The 21,579-nt window shown below is 33.9% G+C and overlaps 1 protein-coding gene across 1 annotated transcript in view; it reads right to left on the reverse strand.

Moving 5' to 3' along the window:
- Positions 1-21,579, reverse strand: part of EYS (eyes shut homolog) — a 1,652,430-nt gene that overhangs the window by 1,543,125 nt on the left and 87,726 nt on the right. The window contains 2 exon segments of the mRNA XM_044253753.1: positions 17,226-17,356; positions 18,812-19,005. Coding sequence (XP_044109688.1) covers positions 17,226-17,356; positions 18,812-19,005 — 325 coding nt within the window.

Genomic DNA, 21,579 nt, shown 5'->3' on the forward strand with positions numbered 1-21,579 from the left:
TTTGACTAAAGTTAAGCAGTTTATGAATGCAATATAGAAGATAATATGGTGATATAGTTATAAATATGGAGGTGACTTAGTGGTTAACAAAAATTAAAATAGAGCCAATTGAATGAAGAAAGAAATGCTTTGAAATAAAAGTGGATAGAAATAAAATACGTTCAACATAAACAATAAAGTCTGAATTGTCAACTCACTCCCCCAAAAATGTCAAAAATAGTGTACAATTCATATTTGAGAATCTATAACAAAAAGTGAAAAAAATATTTAAAAAATGAATACTTAAAACAATGTGAATGAGAATTTTTTAACAGTTTGATAAGGACAAAGACTATTTTATGAAGTAGTCTGTGTGAATATCAGAACATGATAGCTAATATTGAGCAGTTTAAAAAATTCTGTATATTTTATTATATTTAGTTTTTTTTACCCTTTCTATTACTATTACCAAGGTATAGTTAGTTCTACCTTCATAAAATAAACTATATTGGCCTACTTATACATTCCCTATGACATTACAATATTAAGCAAAACTGATTTTTTTAAAGTTTTTTTTTAGGACATGTACAGTACCCAATAATTTTATTTTAAATGAAGACTTAGTACAAAATTACACTGACTACATTTCACATCAAGAGAAAAGTACTACAATTAATAAGGCCAGAATCATTTATTTAAAAAGATCATGAGAAAGATATTTTTCTGGAATGTGTAATTAAGAAATCAAGAGAAAGAACACAAATATGCAAAAATAAAAAATATAAAAGGGAATATGAGGACAAATGGAATCTAACAACACTACATATTCCCCAATGCAAATATGCCAAAATGTTTATGTTGAAATATAGATTGCCAAAATTGAATGAAAATAAGAATAGCTGAATAGAACAAAATATTTGGTGAAACAAACTAAAAGATGCTGGGCTTATTTATTTATATGGACGAAGAATTCCAATTCCTATGAAAGAGATGATTCCTATGATATGTAAGTCTTAAATCTTAGGAAATGTATGCTAGTTATCAGAATTTGGATGCAAAAGCCTCAAAATGTACAATAAAAATTGTTATCCCCAAACTCATATTTGAAAATGAAAATAAATATGTTGTATCATTGATACCAAATTCTATTTCTAGGAATTTATTCTGAAGAAATAATCAGATGTAGTAAATATTCATTTATATCCCTATTTCCCCCATGATGTTCCAAACGAAGTGCCTACAGAAAGGATACAACTGCTAATGTAATAGGTCATTCTAGTCCACCACCTTAGTCTATCACCATTGTTTCCACACAACCAATAATCCAAGGACATTATAAACAAGAAGCCAATTCCTGTCCAAATTGTCCTTTTTTCTTCAGAAACCTTCGTCATCAAAAGTTTCCTGTTAAAGAATCTGATTTTCATTGCATATTTAAAAATATATTTTATTTAACTAATTTAGCGCCAATTTAGGTGTTTTTTTTTTTTCATATATAAAGTGTAGACTTTGTGCTATCCTATTACTCTTGAACAGAGAAGAAACATGCTCTTCTCTGGCAACTGCAAGTGGTTCTCCATGACTAGAGCTCAATGTAAATAAAGAGAGTAGCAAGAGATGAGAGGAGAAAAAGATAATGAAGGAATTTGTTAGGAGTTACCAATATTCAGAAGGAAGGAATGGGAATGAAAGAAAATAAACAACCAACCAAGTATAAAAGATGAAAAAGTCCTTATATGAATCAGTCCTTATATATAATCAGTCCTTATATGAATCTGAAGACTATGATTAACTTAAAATAACTGAAGTTCAAAAGAAAAAAAGTGAGACTGAGGTGCTTCAGAGGGTCAAAGAATTGTCACATAAACCTTTAGATGTGAAATTAAGGTGAAGCCTTATTTGCTTACCTTCAAAAATGCTTGTTCCCTCCTATTATCTGCCATCCATTGGTATATGTTGGATCATGTAAATACATGGTACTGCTCATACTACTACTTATCCTTACCCTGTGATCATTTCATAAATTCAAAAACTGCAGCACTAGCCTTTCATGCTGGCTCTACTTCAACAGCTGCCACTCTTCCCAGAACCCTGTGTCAACTTTACTGCCCATACCTTCACTTCTATTCTACCCTAACCATGCCAAACTTTCTACTGTGCATGCCAATACCACTGCGAACGCAGGCTGTTTCTCAGATTTCCACACTGCCCATGGCTTTGCTGAGTTTGCTGATAACCTCTATTACTCAAACTTTTCCTATAAAGTAGCTAGGGAACTGTTCTACCTCCTTGGAGATCCATGTATTTAGAAGATTCTAAGAGCAGATGTCTGCATACTTGGATCCTTTTGGTTTACATATAGCTCTTTATAATCAGGAGATCCATGGATGAATCTAGGCACTGGTATTCATCTCTACCCTTGGGATAAATACTCCTTTTTGGAGAGAAATAGTCTTTCAGGGTTTTACAGATCCTTTCCTCCTCTTCTTTTTTTTTTTTCCCCTTCCCTTCTTCCCTTTCTCTCTTCCTCCCACCCTCTCCTCCTTGCTTCCTTCCTTTCCCTCTTCTGCTCTTCATAGTTCAGAAAATCTCTCCCCCAACCGGAAAAAAAAAAAAAAAAAAAAAAAAGGATAGAAAGAAAAGAAAAGAAATGAAAGGCTCCAAAACATTTACATTCTTTTCATGGTAACCTTCTATTTCTTTGATGTATAGCCAATCACATAATCTTTACTATGGTTTTTTTGGGGGGCAACCAAGATTAATTGTTTCACCAATCTGGATACATAATTTTCCCTATGGAACCTCATATTTCTTCCTCATGATGTCTACCTTCCTTTCCACTAACAATTCCTGAGGTCTTGTTCACATAATTTATTTCTTTTAGTTCTTGACCTTAAATATAGTTTCCTCCATTGATGTCCCATCTGGTTTAGGAGCCCTATTTTAGCACCTATTTTATATTATATATGTACATTGATATTCCTTCATTATCTATTTATAGTCATCTATGTGAGTATATGAACATGTATGTGCACACATGCACATGTACACACATACATGCACATTTTAATCTTCATTTTTAATCCATATTCTGTTTTTGAGATTTTTATTCTAGTCCATTTTATATTTAGAAAGAATATTTTCCAGCTGTCTTCTTAAGATAGATTGCCTGGATAATAGGTTTTCTGATTGTATAAATATAAATATTTCTCTCACCACCCAATATATAGTAGTCATGTGTAAGATTTGGAGAGGCAATATTTTCTCTTGGTAGTCTGTAGATGCTTTCTAAAGCTATAAATGTTATACCACTGTCCTGAAGCGACTGGTGTTGAAAATAAACAATGTGATGCCATGCTGATTACTTTTCCTTTGTAGGTAAATTGTTTTTCCCTGCCTTAAAGCTTGATAGATATTTCACTATTTGCTTTTATCATCAATCTAGCTTGGATAGAGTGTTTTTAATACTCAGACTCAGCCCTTGATCCAGCTCACAGAAATATTCCACAACTTGATTAATTATTGCTTCTCCTCCATATGTTCTTTTTACTCCTTCTAGAGCTGCTATCATTCACACGTTAGATCTCCTTGATCTATTCTTCAAAATACTCTACTTTCTTCATCATGATTCATTAACTAATTCATTCATTAAGCTCTTCATAAAATAATCCTTGAGCTCCTACTGCAGGTAGTTATTTTTCTAGCCACAGTGCATATTCAGTGAATAAGTTTTTGTTCATTCGTTCGTTTGTTTGTTTTTCCCTACTGGGGTTCATCTCTTAGTGGTAGAGGACAGGAAATAAAGACTTAAATATAGAATATTTCAAGAGAAATGCAGATTACAGTGTATGGCAAGCACAGGTGGTTGCTGTTTTCCCAAAGTTTGCATCAGGGACCACTTCATGGGCAATTACTATTTCAGAAGACCGGGATAAATTTAAGCTGGGGTCAAGTATGTAAATGAAGATAAAAGCAGATGCCCATGTAGTTACTCTTTACTTTAAAATACTTTTTCCATAAAGCACTGTAGATTTCTATAATCTGGATTACCACTTCCCTTCCAATTTTCCACCCATGTTGTTAATTTAATAGTATGTTTTTTAGTTTTAGTCTTGATATGTATCTATGTCTATGTGCTCTCCTCTGGAATCTTTTCACTTATTTGATTATAGTAATCTAATTTTCATGAATTTTTTCTCCTCCAGAGATTCTAATACCCTTAAGTTGTGATTGTTTCATTTTAACTCATGTTCCTCTCCTAAGTCTCTGGCCTTTCTTGCATCCAGTATTTTTCTTTGCTAACTCAGTGTCTTAAGTGCAGTATCCTTCAGTGAATGGAAGGAAAAATTGGGCCAAGAAAGTTGACGCATCTAGAACATTAGTCTTCTCCTTAGTGTCACAGATCTGGCCTCTGTAGTTTGTAGTATCATTGAGCAAACTCTCACTGACAGCCTTGGGTCCTTAAACTCAGGACTTAGTTGACTATATGGCAAAGGATAACAAGAACATTTAAGTAGGTTGATTTTGACCTAGTCAAAATGCTTATACTGATGAAGTAGCTGCTATAGTCTGGTTATTGTTCTGTTGTCCCTCTGCTAATTTATAAATGCTTCCTAGCTCACAAAGAAAGAGAATGTGCATAAGTCCCTTCTGTTGAGATAGTCAGGGAAACTAAGACCTAACACATTTTAGCTGCTCAAGGTGTCTAGTAATCATTTTGGTCAAAGAAGTCAGCTGTTTTAAGTATGGGAAGAGGGGAAAAAATGCTGTTCAGATCACCATGTTCCTGGAATATCCAATGTATAATTATATTTTTGTATAAAACTATTGTTTTATAGTAATTATTAAGGTAGTAGGAAACAGTAAATATTTTTTATAAAGATGGAGGGTAAGAGGGTTGTAAATAATTGTGATGAAAATGTTTAAGGTGTTATTTTTAGTGGTAAAAAGGGAGATAATATATAGAACAGAGGACCTGAATTAGATACATGTAAGGAAAAGAAAAGGAAGATAATGAAAATAAAATATGTTAGTGGAAAAACTCGGAGAAAATAAAACACACTTTTCTCTTCTCCTTTTCTTTTTCCTCCCAAAGTGATTTCCTATAACTGCCTGAAATGTCTCTCCATTATTGGGCTGCATTTTGTCAATTAAGTCAATATTTATTAGACAATTAGCTGTACTCTATTTCTTGGACAGAGTATCCCAAACTTTGTTCAATGACCTATGGAATACATTCTATTGTTTTAATGAGAAGTGCTAGGCTCTTTTGGGGACAAAGCCTTGAATAAAACAGAGTAATAACAGCAAATGTCATCACCAGCATCTTGACAAAAATTCACATAATGAAGAAATAATGAATGAAAGAAGAAATATATTACTACATATATTTATTTTTAAAGTGTACAAAATTCACAAAATAAAATGAAAATCAATGAACCTACACAATTAGCAAGTTTTTAAAATATATTTTTCAAAATTTCCTTGACATTTCCAATATCAAGGAAAACTTAAACTTAATAAAATTAAAAATAAAATGTGCAGTGCTATTATAAATAATTGGTAAGGAAGTTATTAAAGAAATGTATTGCAACAATGAAGTAACCACAACAACAATGAAAATTGAAAATCAAATATTATCTGATTTTTTTTTTAAAGAGCTAGCTTCAAAAATAGTATGTTAACAGTGTCACTCCTGGATTGGTAGCATCTTCTTGATTAAAGTTTTCTAGCTGCTGAAATGGCTTTTTCAAACTCTAGACTATTCTAGGAAATGGAAGGAGATAGTTATAAAGTAACTCTAAATAATTTTCTCTGACCCTTTTATCTTGAAATACTCCTATCACTTGTTTGAAGACTTGGAGGAGGTTTTGCTACATATTTTTTTCTGGGTCTGTACCATTGGATTACATGTGAGTTGTAATTTTTGTCACAAAGAAAGCATTATGGTTCACTTTTGTCTTTTTGGTTTCGTAATGTATAGATGGAAATTCTGATGCAGAGTTACTTCTATCAATTTCAACACTGTCATGTACCACTTCCACTTCTTGGAAAAAACCATTTGAATGAGATAGATTTATTCTTAGAACAGAAGCTTTGCAATACCACTATATGCTTGCTTACTGTGACTTGTTAGAGCATAGACAAATGTCTAATTTATACACTCATTTTATCAATTTATATATTTATTTTTGCTTAAACTGAGTAATTGAGTCATCGTCTGGATTTCAAAACATATGATTCATATTTCACAGTTTTTTAAGCTTTAAAACAATGTTATTAGACAAAAATAGTTGTATTGTCTAATGAAAGTTAGCATGATATACTAATTTATAAGTTATAGCATTATACCATTTTACAAGATAGGGAAGACAATGCTCTTCATTTGCCAGCAACACTGTAACAGTTCTATTTTACTTTGAGTAAAATTCTAAGACTTGGATTGGCATGCACGGTCTGCAACTGTTCCTATCTCTGGTTTCCTCTCCATTTTCACTACTTTCCCCTGCTTTCTCCAGACCAATTACACTGGTCTCATTAGAGTGATCTCAGTAGGCCAGGGATTGTGCATAATGTACTTCCTCCCTCATGCACTGTCATGGACATTTTTCCTCCTGAGAGTTGCATGCCCCATCACCTCACTCAAATCACTTTTCTTAGTAAGGCTTTCATTCTATGTCCTACATGTACTTAAATGAGGTCAAAACAGGAAGGTCAAGTGGAAGGCTATCAAACTGTTCCAGATGAGAATCTTTGCGGGCTTGAACAAGGGTGTTGACTTCATAATAATAAAAATGTTTGTATCCATGAAATGTATTTATGAGAGAACTTAAATGGTCTGCTAATGATAGACAAGAAGTGGGCTGAGATAGAGACAGAGAAATCAAAGATCAGTCTAAGGAACATTAACAGAAAAGCAGGTTTATCCAGGGATTGAAAATCAACCCATTAATTTGGAATATATTAAGTGTGAGATGCCACATTAGACATATGTAAAAGAAAGCAGACCCAAGTTTACCTGATGGGATGGAGAGTTAAATAGGTTTTGTGTTTTCAGATCAATAGAACATAGAAAAAGAGAAGAAAGGAGTTTAAGAATGGATATATAGCTATACTCTGTAAAAGCAAAATGAAGACCAAGGCCAAGGGTGATGCGCAGAGGAAAGAGAATGCAGTCAAATGTTTAGAGGTGCCTACTGGTTGTATGAAAAGAATTACATAATTTTGGTGTTAAAGTACACAAATGAGTTAACTTGAAATATATGAATTGGTGATCAGAGAGCAGAAACTTAAATCAAGATGTTGTAGGGTGTGCAAATACAGGTCAGGACAAATTAAAACATATGACCATGGAAAATTTGCCAAGATCAGGAGGAAGAGGATAAGTCATTGCAGAATAATTGTCAAAGAATTTAAGTAACCACAGTGGGTGGATTTACAAGATGGTTATCAAAGACATCAGGGAAAATGACAGCAGTGGTAGAGAAAAGGACAGCAAGCCAGATGCTAAAGTCTTTAGTAGGAGATGGGTGGGACCTGAGAGAAGAAAAGATACTTGAAGAGTAGCCTAGGGAGGAAGGAACAAAGAGTTAGAAAATAGTATAGATGATGTCCTATGCTAAAAATAGATGGGCTTTTCAGGAGGAGAAAAAAAAATGATCTGGATATGATAAAGAAGGGCAAAGTTTTCCATATATTTCCTTACCAGTGATACACAGGTAGTGGAGGAAGAACAGTAGCCACCTAAAGATCCTCAGATTTCAGTTAGAAAAAGAAATACACAAACGAGACTGTGTGGTATTGGGGAATTTGCTGCTAACAACAGGAGATCCAGAAGGCATAGCAAAAGAGTACTGGATATTAAGAAGTGTTGGATGTTGTGCAGAGAATTAAGTTCAAGTATGCCATGGAAAACTTAGAGGTTACACAATATTAAGTCAATCTTTATGCACAGAGGTCTGCACTAACTTCTGTCATAATGTTCCAGTACTTACTATTTACAGGAAAATTAATAAGTCCAGGACTAATGAGATGAAGGCCATACTGATGTGAACATATGTTCTCAAAATGAAACAGTTAGGGAATTAAATTTCAAGATGACTTCTTTCAATTATAATTTACTTGAAAATATAAAATTATATTAACAGTAGCAGGCTACTATTGATGAGGAAATGTCAATAATATCCTAGATATTTTCCATCATAATATAGTTTAAAACCAGTATCTGAAATGATAAAACTATAAATTATAATGGACTTTTTTCTACACTAAATTTCAGAATGATTTATTCAAAAGAAGAATTTAGCCTTATAAATATGGCTATTGATTTCAAGCAAAGAAAAACTCAGCAGTCATGTTTTGATATAATTAACTCTAAGAAATTAAGGTTTCCTATTAGTGGAGAGTTACTGAGTGACCAAGTGGAGGCTCTCCATTAATTAACAAATTCTGATTCAAATGTGTGATTGCTATTTTAAAACATATCTTTCAGACTTAATGTGAAAATGTAACTTTATTATATGTTGAAAGGAAATATGTTGACCTATGCATTTCTGTGTATACAATGTTCTATTTCAAAGTCACATTGCATGCTTAATTAGGTTTGCCTGTGACACAAACTGAAAACCCCAATTTTACCCACAGCTGACATGGTGAGACATCACACAGACTAATGGAATGCTGAAACTGACTTAAGAAAAAAAAAGTATGTTAATACATTGAATTGACACTTAAGCAGGGCAAGCAGGCTCTAATTGTAACTCAGTGAGGAGGAAAAAGGGAAATTAAAAAAGAAATAAGCTGTAGGAATAAAACAGAGCATCATTAGCTCATGAAATATCTTAGAATTTGGGTGGAAAAATAAAATTTAGAAAGCAAACACATTCATATCATAAAATTTCTGATTGTTTTAAAGATATAGTATTTATGTATATATTTTCCAATATCTAGTTTATGGTCTTTTACAAAGATGACTCTCAACAAATTTGTTAAACAATTGATTTCAGAGTAGAAAAAATTGATGTAAGAGAAATACTGCATCTGGTTTTATTAACATTTATTTCCTGATTAAGGTCTCCTCACTTTATTCTGATTGTTCGGAATGTGATTGTCTTTACCTATGGAAAATATTAGTGTCATTGCATTCAGCAAATATCCGAATAGATAAGTGTGTCTTCATACTTGTGAGTGTATGTGTGTGTGTGCGTATGTGTGTGTATGATGGCAATATTAGGAGTGTGGTTCATGATAGTCTTCAAAGCCTTTATGTGGTATCATATTAAAAATGCTTCCCACACTAGTATATAGAGGAGGATTCAGAATCCTGGTGTCAGGTCACAATGCCCTTCCCTCACTACCTCTACACTTCCATCAGATAGGATGATGATTACCTCCGTCAGGGATCCTAGAAAGCCTCACTGGAACTGTGGTCTGAAGTACATTGGACATTTCCACTCATAACTGGAATGGGGTTCACAGAGACCTGCCACTTTAGCACTGCCTTTGGAGGAGCTTGCAATGGCTGTCCCCTGAGTTCTGTGAGCTCTTATAAGACCTTGCACCTGCACCTTAAAGCCACAGCTCACAGTCGCCCTACTATGATCTATGTTTGAGGCCATAATGGTTAACCACTTGTCACCATTTACCCCAGATACTGCAAGAACCCAGAACCTCTCAGGGCCTTCCTCACCATTTTAATCTTTTCCCTCAATCTTTTCTATACACATTTTTCATTTTGACTGTAATCTTTTCAGTGGCGGCTACTCTTTCTCCATTATCCCTCATATTTCAGGGGCTGGATCAGGTAGGTGTTCTTTTTCTTTATTGTGTCTTCAAAGGTTCACTGTTACATCCTTCGTAAAAATCTCAATTATTTGAGGATGATGCCATTAAACCATGCTACTCATATCTCTTCTGATTGCTTTCATAGTTGACCCTCCTGGGCATTCCCTCTAATTCTTTAATGTGTAACATCTGGTTTATTATATCTTTTTATAACACAATTCCAGTCTTACTTGGTTATTTCAATACCTGCTGAGTTCACCCACTTAAAATCCTAGCTTTTTAGAGGAGGGTACTGAGGAAGATCTCAATATTCATCCTAACTTTACAGCCTATTCCCACTGTAGTATTCCACATACTACCATCATGCATAATTCTTTCCCTTCTTAATCTTAAATTCCTTAATATTAATTTCAAGTATTTCATATTCTGCTCAGAGCCTAATTTCTCTTTCCAGTTAACTCCCTCTAGTCCTTTTTTTACCCAACAATTCTCCATTCCTCATAATCCACTGACTCTACCAGCACTTCAATGTCTCTCATCCCCTATCAGGTCATCACTTTAATAATTACCTAAGTTATATTATTACACGGTCCATTTCCATACTCACTTCTTGCATATCCTCAAATCATTTGCCCCATTTCCCTCCTTTATTGTTACCTGGTCAAAATTCAATCCTTGTTTAATTCAACACTCAGGCTATTTTATGTGGGTCTAGGAATAACAACATGTGGTTTGAGGATGTTACACTTGCCTATAAATTCATCTTCACTAATTCTTCATTTCAATTAGGATCTCTATTGATATGTATCAGTAATGTATTATATTTCCCTCCTACTCATCCATATAACCATTTCACACCTTCTTATCTCACCTTGCTTCCTACCTCACTTGAGGAATCAATCAGAGGACAGTTTCCAAATGATTACACACCACATATTCAAAGCACCTCTATAAGTACAAATATTCTGCTTTGCCGGCTATTACAATTGATGTAACATACGCCATCCTATCAAAGCCCACCCCTTTGCTTGTGTACTATATATCCCATCCTGTCTTGCCTGATATTTTAAAATTACCTACTTGAACGTTCTTCAGCTGCCACTCTATTAACTTATATTGCTGATACTCTTTACCGGGAAAGCCCAATTCTTTCATTCTATTCACTTCGAGTCTAATCAATATTTCCCCCCCTTCTTTTTCTCCTCCTTCTTTTGTTTTGTTTTGTTTTGGTATCCCATGTAGGGAATGAATTTTTCTCATTGTTCTGTCAAAATGTTCCTTAAAAAACTGAAAACAAACAAATAAACAACTACAAAGCAGCAACAAAAGATTGATTGTCTCCTCTTGCCAATTCCATAGATCAATTTTCACTTACCTCTAACTAGATCTAACCACATACTTTGAAAAGTATTATTAAAGTATATATATAAATATAAAAAAGTATATATATACATATAAAAAAGTATATATATACATATAAAATATATATAAATATATAAAAGTAAAATATTTTGAAAAAATATTTTAAGACTATTAAGATAATGGTAGACATTGTCTTAATATTCTTAAAATATTCTTAAAATATTTTATAGTTTCTGTAATACCATTTGTATTTTTTCACCTCAACTCACTGACTCCTGCATTTTAGCTTCATATTCCATTCCTTTAACTCTTGGGTCCACAGTCTCTATCTGCAAACTTCTCACTTCCCTGTCAAGGCTCACTGTAAGCTAATCTCATTCAGTTTCCTGGTTTTAAATACCATCTCTTTGCGGCTAGCTTTCAAATGCATATATGTAGCCTAGAGCTCTCCTGTAAAGTAAAAACTAACATACCAGAAAGCTTATCTTCACATCTTCACGTGGCTGTATGATACATCTCAGCTAATACACGGAACACTGATTTCTTGATTTTTTACCCCTCTCAATCACACTTTCCTTCTTGTAGACTTCTCCCGTTTAGAAAATTCTATTTCTAACCTTTTGATGGAGTAAATAACCTTAGGATTATGCCTGACCTCTTTTAATCCAGCCCTTCAGAAAAATACTGAACCTTCTTTAGTGCTATATTCCAAATTGCAATCCTTAATTACCATCATCCCTTGTCACCTTAGTGGTGGTGTCGGTCATCACTATCTCTAGGCTGTTTTATAGTAGTAGCTTCTTGGCTGTTATCACTACTTCTTCCCTTGGGATCACATAGTCAGTAGTCTAGTCTACAAAAGTGAGTCAGTGCTTCTTTAAAACAGTATCTATCTACTAAAATACAAGCTTATTAAGAGGAGGCTATTTTGCCTGTTTTTCTTTTCTTCTTCCTACTGCAGTAGAAGAGTTTCTTTTAGTAGGAAAGCTTATGGAACAGCAGGCACTCAATAAATAGTTATTAAATTAGTGAATGAATGAGTCATTTCATTTCACATCCAGAGGAAAGACCTTCCATCTCAGTGGAATCCAAAGTATTTATTAATAAGCAAATTAAATAATGACTTAAATAGTTTTTTAAGGAAATGTTCTATGTTTTACATTAGAAAGGGTTCCAGTTACAGAAATGATTAAAACACAGATATTCTCTTGAATATGGTATAGAAGAATTGACTTTTCTTTTCTTTTTTTTTTTTCTTTTTGATCTTATTTATTTATTTATCTGAGAGAGACATAGAGAGAGAGAAGAGCAGGGAGCAGAGGGAGAAGCAGCTTCCCTGCTGGGCTGTGAGACCAACTTGGGGCTCCATCCCAGAACCTGAGATCATGACCTGAGCCCAAGGCAGACACTTAACTGACTGAGCCCCCCTGGTATCAGAGAATAGACTTTTCGCAGTAATTCAAAATTATAGTCGATGAAATAGTCAACTCTATTATAGGAATATTTTTTTAGTAGGAAATAATTAAGTAAAAAATAAACTATGAATAGTACAAAAAGTTAACTATTTAAAATCCGTGACTGAATGGAATTTGGTTTACCCAGATTTTGGCTTTTTAAAATCTTTTCAGTCACTTACTGGTATTTTTTTGGCTGTATTCCTTTGCTAGATTTTCTTACGGTGGCAAGATGGCCTCCTATACCTTAGCTACATGCTTCAAGAAAATAATGTCAGTGTCACTATAGAGATTGACTATTTCACATTCCTTTAAAATCTCCAGGAGGAGGTTTCGTTTCACCCAAACGCAGACTTCCTGGCAAATGGTTATTTAAATTATCAAAGGGCAAAAAACGTGTCAAACTTATTTTAAAACAATTCATTCCCTGTGGCTAACAAAAAAGGGTTTTAAAAAACCTCTCTTTTTTCAATTTCTAGACAGAGGGCAATGATAATAGAGAAGAATGGGAGACAATTCTCTGGTTTCTCTTCTTCCATTTCTGTGTCAAGTCCTGGCGGTTTCCATACCATAATATTCACTCCCAATGAACTTCTTGTCTAGACAGTGCTGACTCTAAAGGTTATACCACTCTTCTGGTCCTATACCAGAGGAGCTTCTGAGTCCTTGTATAGTTGAAAGTCAAGAAATTCAAAACTCATGTGCATGCAGCTTTCTCTTGTTATCACACTGTAATTATATTAAGAGTCACCGCTGCCTCCTAAAGGGTAGATAAGGATCTGCCTCTGAGGAGCCCACAGATAGGTAGACATCCAATCTGTCTTAATCTCTGAGATCTCATCCCCTTTTTGCCCCCTCCAAACACACTTCTGTCTCCTGTTTCCCTAAGCATAATCCTCTCTATTGTTTTATAATTTGCAATTCATTATTTTGTTATGTTAGTCACCATACAATACATCATTAGTTTTGGATGTAGTGTTCCAAGATTCATGGTTTACATATAACACCCAGTGCTCCATGCAATATGTGCCTTTCTTAATACCCATCACTAGGCCTACCCATCCTCACAACCTCTTCCCTCTAAAAACCTGTTTCTCGCCCGGCTAGCTCAGTCGGTAGAGCATGAGACTCTTAAAAACTGTTTCTCAGTCCACAGTCTCTAATGGGTTGTCTCCCCTTCTAATTTCCACCCCTGCCTTCACTTTTCCTTGACTTCTATCTGGGTCCTACTACTGTGCTGCACAATCAGCAGGTCAGAGGTGAGAAGAGAATAAGGTCAGGTATTTAATTCCCCTACTCCGTCACCACTAGGTTGTAGGTTGGTAGTAACTGTTTATTGACATAAGTTCATAATTCATGTCAGAATGTTCTGTCCTACACTTCCCTCTTACTTCTACTAACTGCAACCTTAGCTTTCCCTCTCAATAGTATGGAAAGGAAATAGCTCCCCACTGTTTCTAAACTCAGGATGATTAATCAAACATTGTTGGTTTCCCTTAGTCCTTCTCAAATCCTTTAGTTTTTTCATTCAGTATTTCTAGATTACTCTGAGTGCAACATTCCTTTTTGGGCAAAGCCATAGCTGATTTCAAGTATTCAGAGAAACTCCTTAAGCATTCTTCTAAATAATTTCTTTCATTTTCTGCCATCACTGTATCCCACAATCTATACTTTATTTTAAAAATTTCAGTCAAGGGGCACCAGGGTGACTCAGTCATTTAAGTGTCTGTCCTCAGTTCAGGTTATGATCCCAGGGTCCTGAGATCACCCAACGTCACTGTCCTTCCTCAGCAGGGAGTCTGATTCTCTCTCTCCCATTGCCCCTTCGTCTCGCTTTTTTTCTCAAACAAAAAAATAAAATCTTTAAAAAAAACTTTAGCCGCCCAAAATAAATAAATTATAAAAATTTTAGCCAAAGTATTAATGCCTCACTCAAAAATTCCTCAGTAATTTCAGAAAATTAACAAAATTAAGTTCTACCTATCTGATGTCACCAAGACATCAATTATCCATTTTCTTTTTCCAAAAAAATTCTACTAGCATTCAGCTTGCTCCCAGTAATGCCATTTATGATGGCTCACTACCGTTACTTATTGCTCTTAAAAATAACATATTTTTATGCTAAGTTCATAGTCACCTAAAGGTTTCAATAGTCTAGGTGTTAAGGGAAATGCTAGTTTATAAACAGTGGTAAAAATTAACTCGTTTCTGACACTGTTGCTGTGTTCACCATCATCAGTATTCTATTCTCTTCACTTAATTTTACCTCTTCTCAACCCCACTTTTTTTTTTTCTCCCAAATTCAGAATATAAGAGCAAAAGCTTGGGTTGAAGTGTATGGATGTAGAAGGGAAAGAAATGTAGGAGGATTTCTGCATCAATGCTATTTGAGCTCAGCTCATCTTAACCAGTAACTCTTAAGTATGGTCTCCAGATCAGCAACATCAGTATCACTTGAGAATTTGTTAGAAATGCACATTTGTGGAATCTCTACCCCAGACTGATTGAATTAGAACTATAGGGGTGGGAAATAGCTGTTTGTGTTTTAAACACCTCTTCAGGAGATTCTAAAACAGCTAAAGTCCATTGCAGCCAAAGTGTGAGAATCATCGATCTAGAAAAAAACACACGTTCTAAGATAGCAAAACACAGATTTTTTAAAAACTTTTTAAAAAGGTATTTAAATCGAAGGGCTTTCATTCTTCTCTTTATTTTCAGTCATTCCCTTAATTTCCTTTGGGACAAGAAAGAGACTCCAAGACTAATTTTTTTGTTTGTTTGTTTTTCGGTTACCTTTTCAACTTCATGCTTTGTTAATTTATATTGATTATGTCTCTATGATTTCATGTGAGTCAGAGTTGGAAATGATTTTTACTGTCAGGGATGAGTTTAGTGGGTGGGAATCTGGGTGCTGGAAATTCTGCTCCTGTGTTCCACATCTGTATGATATCATTGATTTCTGAGGCTTAGGTTTTCACTCATCATTCAATTTGGACTTTGTTATTTCTGCCTTGTTGAGGCAGTTCTGTATTTACTCTCTTTTCACTTTCCTTTTATTTTACCTTCTGTTAATCAGCGGTCTAATTTAACCAGAGGAGGGTACCATGTTTTTAGTTCAGTAGATTGGAGATGAGCACAATGTTTGCCAAATTCTTGAACAATGTGGTCATTTCAACAATTAGAACACATGTAGTGGGGTTCACGTTTATTTCGTAAATAAGTTTAATTCAAACTTGTCACACTAGCTTACCTATGTGACATATTCCATCCATCCTAGAGAAACCTAACTGGAATTTTTACAACATCCGTCCAATCTAGCACAAGCTTAACAAAGCATTCTAGATTGAACGTCATCATTTTAAAATTAAATCTATTAATTAATAACATAACAATCAACAGGGAGTTGGCAGTAATGCCTCTGGTTATATAGTTTTCCTGTTGATAATGAAATTTAAAACAAAGCCTTCCACACCATCAGAATAATGCTAAAAATAAGGGTCAATAAAATCATCATACTTTAAAAAAATCATCATACTTAATAAAAATAAAATAAATATGTATGTAAATATATATTTATATATTTACACAATGCTATCTATATTTTTAAATGTTGATCATTTTCTATGTATATTTATAAATATATTTGCACTATAAGGCTCAGAACTAGAAGTTATAAATTAAAAAGTCAGTATTTTTAAAGGGATAGCAATTTAATTTATTGATAAATTAATATAAGATTGAATGCATATATAGATTTGCCTGGACTGGTTAGAACTTCCAAAATTTTGTTGTAATGAAGAAGCTTCTCCTCATTTTCTTTTGAAAATGTCACATTTTAAAAGCTTAGTGTGTTTTTAAACCTAGAAATTAATTTCCTTTTGAAACTGATAAAAATACTGTCCTTGGTACATCTGTGATATGTTTGCATATTCTGTTTCTTTTCAGTATATTCAAGGCTTTCCTGTACCACAGCTAATAATTTTCGGCTTTTATGAATATTCTAACATTTTGAGGCTGTTTACTGCCCTTCAGTAATGCCCAACAGAACTTAAAGCAGCCAGATAAAAGTCAAGCAAGTGTGAAGAGTACAAATTGTACTTCCTAATGGTGTGAGTAACTATCTATAAAGCTATTTGAAATGGACTAAAATTATAGGCCCAGATAACTAGGTCACTTCTGTCATTTACAAATGGGTAACTTTTAGCAAATCCTTATTTAAATAAAGGAATATTTCCTAAAATCCTGCCTAAAGACTCTAAAAAAACTGTCAGCTGAGGTCTGCAAATTGAAGCAAGAGATGGTTTACTCTATACTCTCAAAAAATAATAACAACATTTTCTGTGTATAGTAGACATACTTTACATTTATCTCTTCTTTATAAACCTTTAATTATTATTCAGTTATCCTAAGTATATCCATTATGAAACAAAATACGTTTTACAACTCTTTGTCCAAATTATGCCTGAGGATTTCTTGTTTTTTATAAAAACTCTAACACATTAAGTGTTTCTACTTCAATTTGAAGTAGAATATTAGATGTTGTTGAATAAAATTTAAGCTTAAAACAGAACATCCTTTTATTTTTGTCCACATGGCTTTAAAACTCATGTATTATTTGTTTAAAAATAGGAAAGTAATTAATTATACCTGCAATGATACTCCTTCTCATATTTCGTACATGCAGTATTATTCTTGCAAGGAAATGACTCACGTGGTATTTGAAGTTGTGTCTTACCAAGCTTGACTGTAAATATTGCTGAACAGATGTACATAGTACCCTAAGAAAGATCAGAACGTATTTTTTACAAAAGTTTTTGGATACGTCAAAAGTAATAAAAAGATTTTTACTTGTAGAGGGATGGAAGCTATTTTTATAAGCATGTAGAAATTCCCTGTACAACACTGTGAAAGAATCTGTTTTCCAAATTATCACAATGTCCCCATCTCACACACTTTTCCTACCACCTGAATTCAACACTTCTCTGAGAATTAGGAACTATCCTTCCCACCACCTTCAATGTAAAAAGCAGGCTGTGAGTATGGAGAAAGGAATGCTCTGTGATTTTCGAAGCCCTGTTTAAAAGGCCATATAATGTCTGCCTAATTATCTTGGGATGCCTGCTTTCAGAACCCAGCCACAATGATGTGAGGAAGCCTCGGCCTTACAGAGAAGTTATATTTAGCGTTCTGGGTTGATAATTACAATTGAGGGCCCAGTTGATAGCCAGTATCAACCATAAGACATGTGAATTAGGAAGACTTTAAGATATTAATAAAAATTTATAATACAAATGAAAAAAGAATCTTACTAAAATAAAAAGATAGTAAGTTGTGGAAACTTTTACATTATTTCTAATCTTATTTATGTAAATGTTAAATTCAAATGTCAAAATATAAAAGTTACAAATAACTAACAAAATTAAAAATAATTAAAAATGAAATTTTTCACCACACCCAGTGCTCCATGCAAGCCGTGCCCTCCATAATACCCACCACCTGGTACCCCAACCTCCCACCCCCCCGACACTTCAAACCCCTCAGATTGTTTTTCAGAGTCCATAGTCTCTCATGGTTCATCTCCCCTTCCAATTTACCCAAAAGCACATATCCTCCCCAATGTCCATAACCCTACCCCCCTTCTCCCAACCCCCCCCCCCCCCAGCAACCCACAGTTTGTTTCGTGAGATTAAGAGTCACTTATGGTTTGTCTCCCTCCCTATCCCATCTTGTTTCATGGATTCTTCTCCTACCCACTTAAGCCCCCATGTTGCATCACCACTTCCTCATATTGTATCGATAAGTTCTATGTATCTTATGGTTGTCTTTCCATTCCTTTCTGAATAAGAATTTTATGTTATATTTTCAATAAATATGATCAAAGAGAAAAAATAAAAAAATAAAAAAATAAAATTTGGGGATACAGTTTCTAACTGTATAAAACATATAACATATAAAACATATAAAAATATAAAAAAATGAAATTTTTACAAAATTACATTGTTCATAAGGAAGAATTTCAGCAGAAGAACAAAAAATGAAACTGAAGTTTGTTTGTAATTGGGGTTTGTATTTAAAATAGGAAAACATGAAAATCAACAAATAAAGTATCTTTTCTGATATTTCTGATTTTGAAATTTTTAATATGTTAATGAAAACTTAAATTATATTTGTACTTTTCAGATAGTTTGGCAATAGTAAATATATATAAATCACTTTCTTAAATTCAGACTTACATTTGGAATATGAGTGTTGTCTGCATCATTCTGACATGGCTTTGATGAACATTTGTACACATCAGTTTCACAGTTTTCATCAAAAAATCCTTCTGGGCATTCACAAATGTAAGCAGAGCTTTTATTTTGGCAAATACTCCCTTTCCAACAAGACTGAGAAATATAACATTCCATTGACTCCTCACAGGACGCACCTTAAAGGATCACACACACAAAGAACATATGAACATAGAATGGCAAACAAAACTCATTACAGAGAAGGTCTTCAGAATTTATTAAAAAAAAAAAGATTTAGCATGGCATAATTTATGTATCATAAAATTTACCCATTACAAGTCTATAATTCTGTAACCTTTGCAAATGTGTAGAGAGATTTGACCATCAGCACTATTCAATTTTAGCATATTTCCATTACCCAAAGAAGAGCTCTTTTAATTGTCACTCTTTGTGTCCAGCCACAGGCACCATTAATTTTTCTGTCTCTATAGATTTGCTTTCTTTGTGCATTTCATATAAATGGAATGGTACAATATGTTGTCTCTTGTGTTTGGTTTCTTTTGCTTGAGATAAAGTTCTTAAGGATTTGTCATGTTGTATCTTGTATCAGTATGTTACATGTAATTCACTATGTATACATTTTGTCTATTCGTTCATCATTTGGTAAACATTTGGGTTGTTTCCACTTTTTAACATTTTTTTTACTGAGCTATAAGTGACGTATAACATTATATTACTTTTTTTTTTAATTTGGTAGAATTCCCCTCTGAAGCCAACATTACATTAGTTTTTAGTTTTTTGTTTTTTAAATATTTTATTTATTTATTTGTCAGAGAGAGAGAGAGCAAGAGAGTACCAGCACAGGCAGACAGAGTAGCAGCAGAGGCAGAGGGAGAAGCCAGCTCCCCACTGAGCAAAGAGCCTGATGTGGGACTTGATTCCAGGACGCTGGGATCATGACCCAAGCCAAAGGCAGTGGCTTAACCAACTGAGCCACCCAGGCGTCCCCAACATTACATTAGTTTTAAGTGTACAACACAATTATATATATATATGCGTGTGTGTGTGTATATATATATATGACGATCACCACTATAAGTCTAGTTAACATACATAACCACACATAGTTATAATTTTTTTCTTGTGATGAGAACTTTTAAGATCTACTCTCTTGGAAACTCTTTTATGAAATGAATTCATGCACAAGTATTTGGGTGGATATATATTTTCATATCTCTTATAAAAATTTCTTTGTGAAGTGTATGGTAAATAGCTGAGTAACTTTTTAAGAAACTGCCAAACTGTTTTACAAAGCGGCTATGCCATTTTACATTCACATTAGCAGTGTACAAGATATCCTGCCTCTACCCATTCTTGCCAACATTTGATATTATCTATCTTCTTTATTATAGCTGTTCTAGGAGTGTGAAATCATATCATCTGTGGTTTCAATTTGCATTTCTGTGAGTAACAATTTTAAGTACCTCCTCATACATTTATTTGTATAAACATTTGTATATCTTCTCTAATGTCATTTCTTTTGGTACATGTAGACTGTAAACATTGTATTATTTATTTTCTTAATATTGAGCAACAAGTGATTTTTTATATTCTGAATACAATTTTATCGAAAAACGTGATCACAAATACTTTGTCCTTTTCTTGCTGGGACTTTTCATGTTCTTAGTTAATGACTTTTAATTTTTTTTAAGATTTTATTTATTTATTTGACAGACAGATCACAAGTAGGCAGAGAGGCAGGCAGAGAGAGAGAGAGGAGGAAGCAGGCTCCCTGCTGAGCAGAGAGCCCGATGTGGGGCTCACTCGATCCCAGGACCCTGGGATCATGACTGAGCTGAAGGCGGAGGCTTTAACCCACTGAGCCACCCAGGCGCCCCTTAATGACTTTTTGATAGGAAAGTTTTAAGACCAAATTACACATATTTTTTAGTTTCATTAAATACAACTTGTAATGTTTTCTTTATTTTTTTTTAAAGATTTTATTTATTTATTTGTCAGAGAGAGAGGGAGACAGAGTGAGCACAGGCAGACAGAGAGGCAGGCAGAGGCAGAGGGAGAAGCAGGCTCCCTGCCGAGCAAGGAGCCCGATGTGGGACTTGATCCCACGACGCTGGGATCATGACCTGAGCCGAAGGCAGCTGCTTAACCAACTGAGCCACCCAGGCGTCCCTAATGTTTTCTTTAATAGATCATGCTTTTGGTGTCACATAAGAACTCTTTGTCATAAAGGTAATAAAAATTTTCTCTTATGTTTTTTTCAGACGTTTATGATTTTAGTTCTTAGATTTAGACCTCTGATCAATTTGAGCTTTTTAAAATTTTTTGTGTTTTATTCTAATATGGTGTGAGACAATGAGTTATTTCATATATATTTTTATTTTAAATTAATTAATGTTGAAATATAATTGCTCCAATAATTTTTTTAGAGATTGCCCTTTGTCCATTTAATTGCCTTTTTTACTACTTTGGAAATCAACTGGCCATAAACATAATAGTTTTCTTCTGATTCTCAGTTCTGTCCCACTGGCATATATACTTATCTATATGCAGTAACACACTATCTACATAAATGGAGCTTGATAGCAAGTTTTGAAATTAGGCAGTCATCCAATTTTTTTTTCTTTTTTTGTTGTAGTTGGTTTTTGTTTTTGCACTTTCACATAAAATTTTGTATGAATTTGTCAATTTCTACACAAAAGCCTGGTGGAAAATTGATAAATATTTTAATGAGTCAATGGACAAAATTGGGA

This window comes from Neovison vison, chromosome 1 (assembly GCF_020171115.1).
Source record: "Neovison vison isolate M4711 chromosome 1, ASM_NN_V1, whole genome shotgun sequence".
NCBI classification, from domain to species: domain Eukaryota; kingdom Metazoa; phylum Chordata; class Mammalia; order Carnivora; family Mustelidae; genus Neogale; species Neogale vison.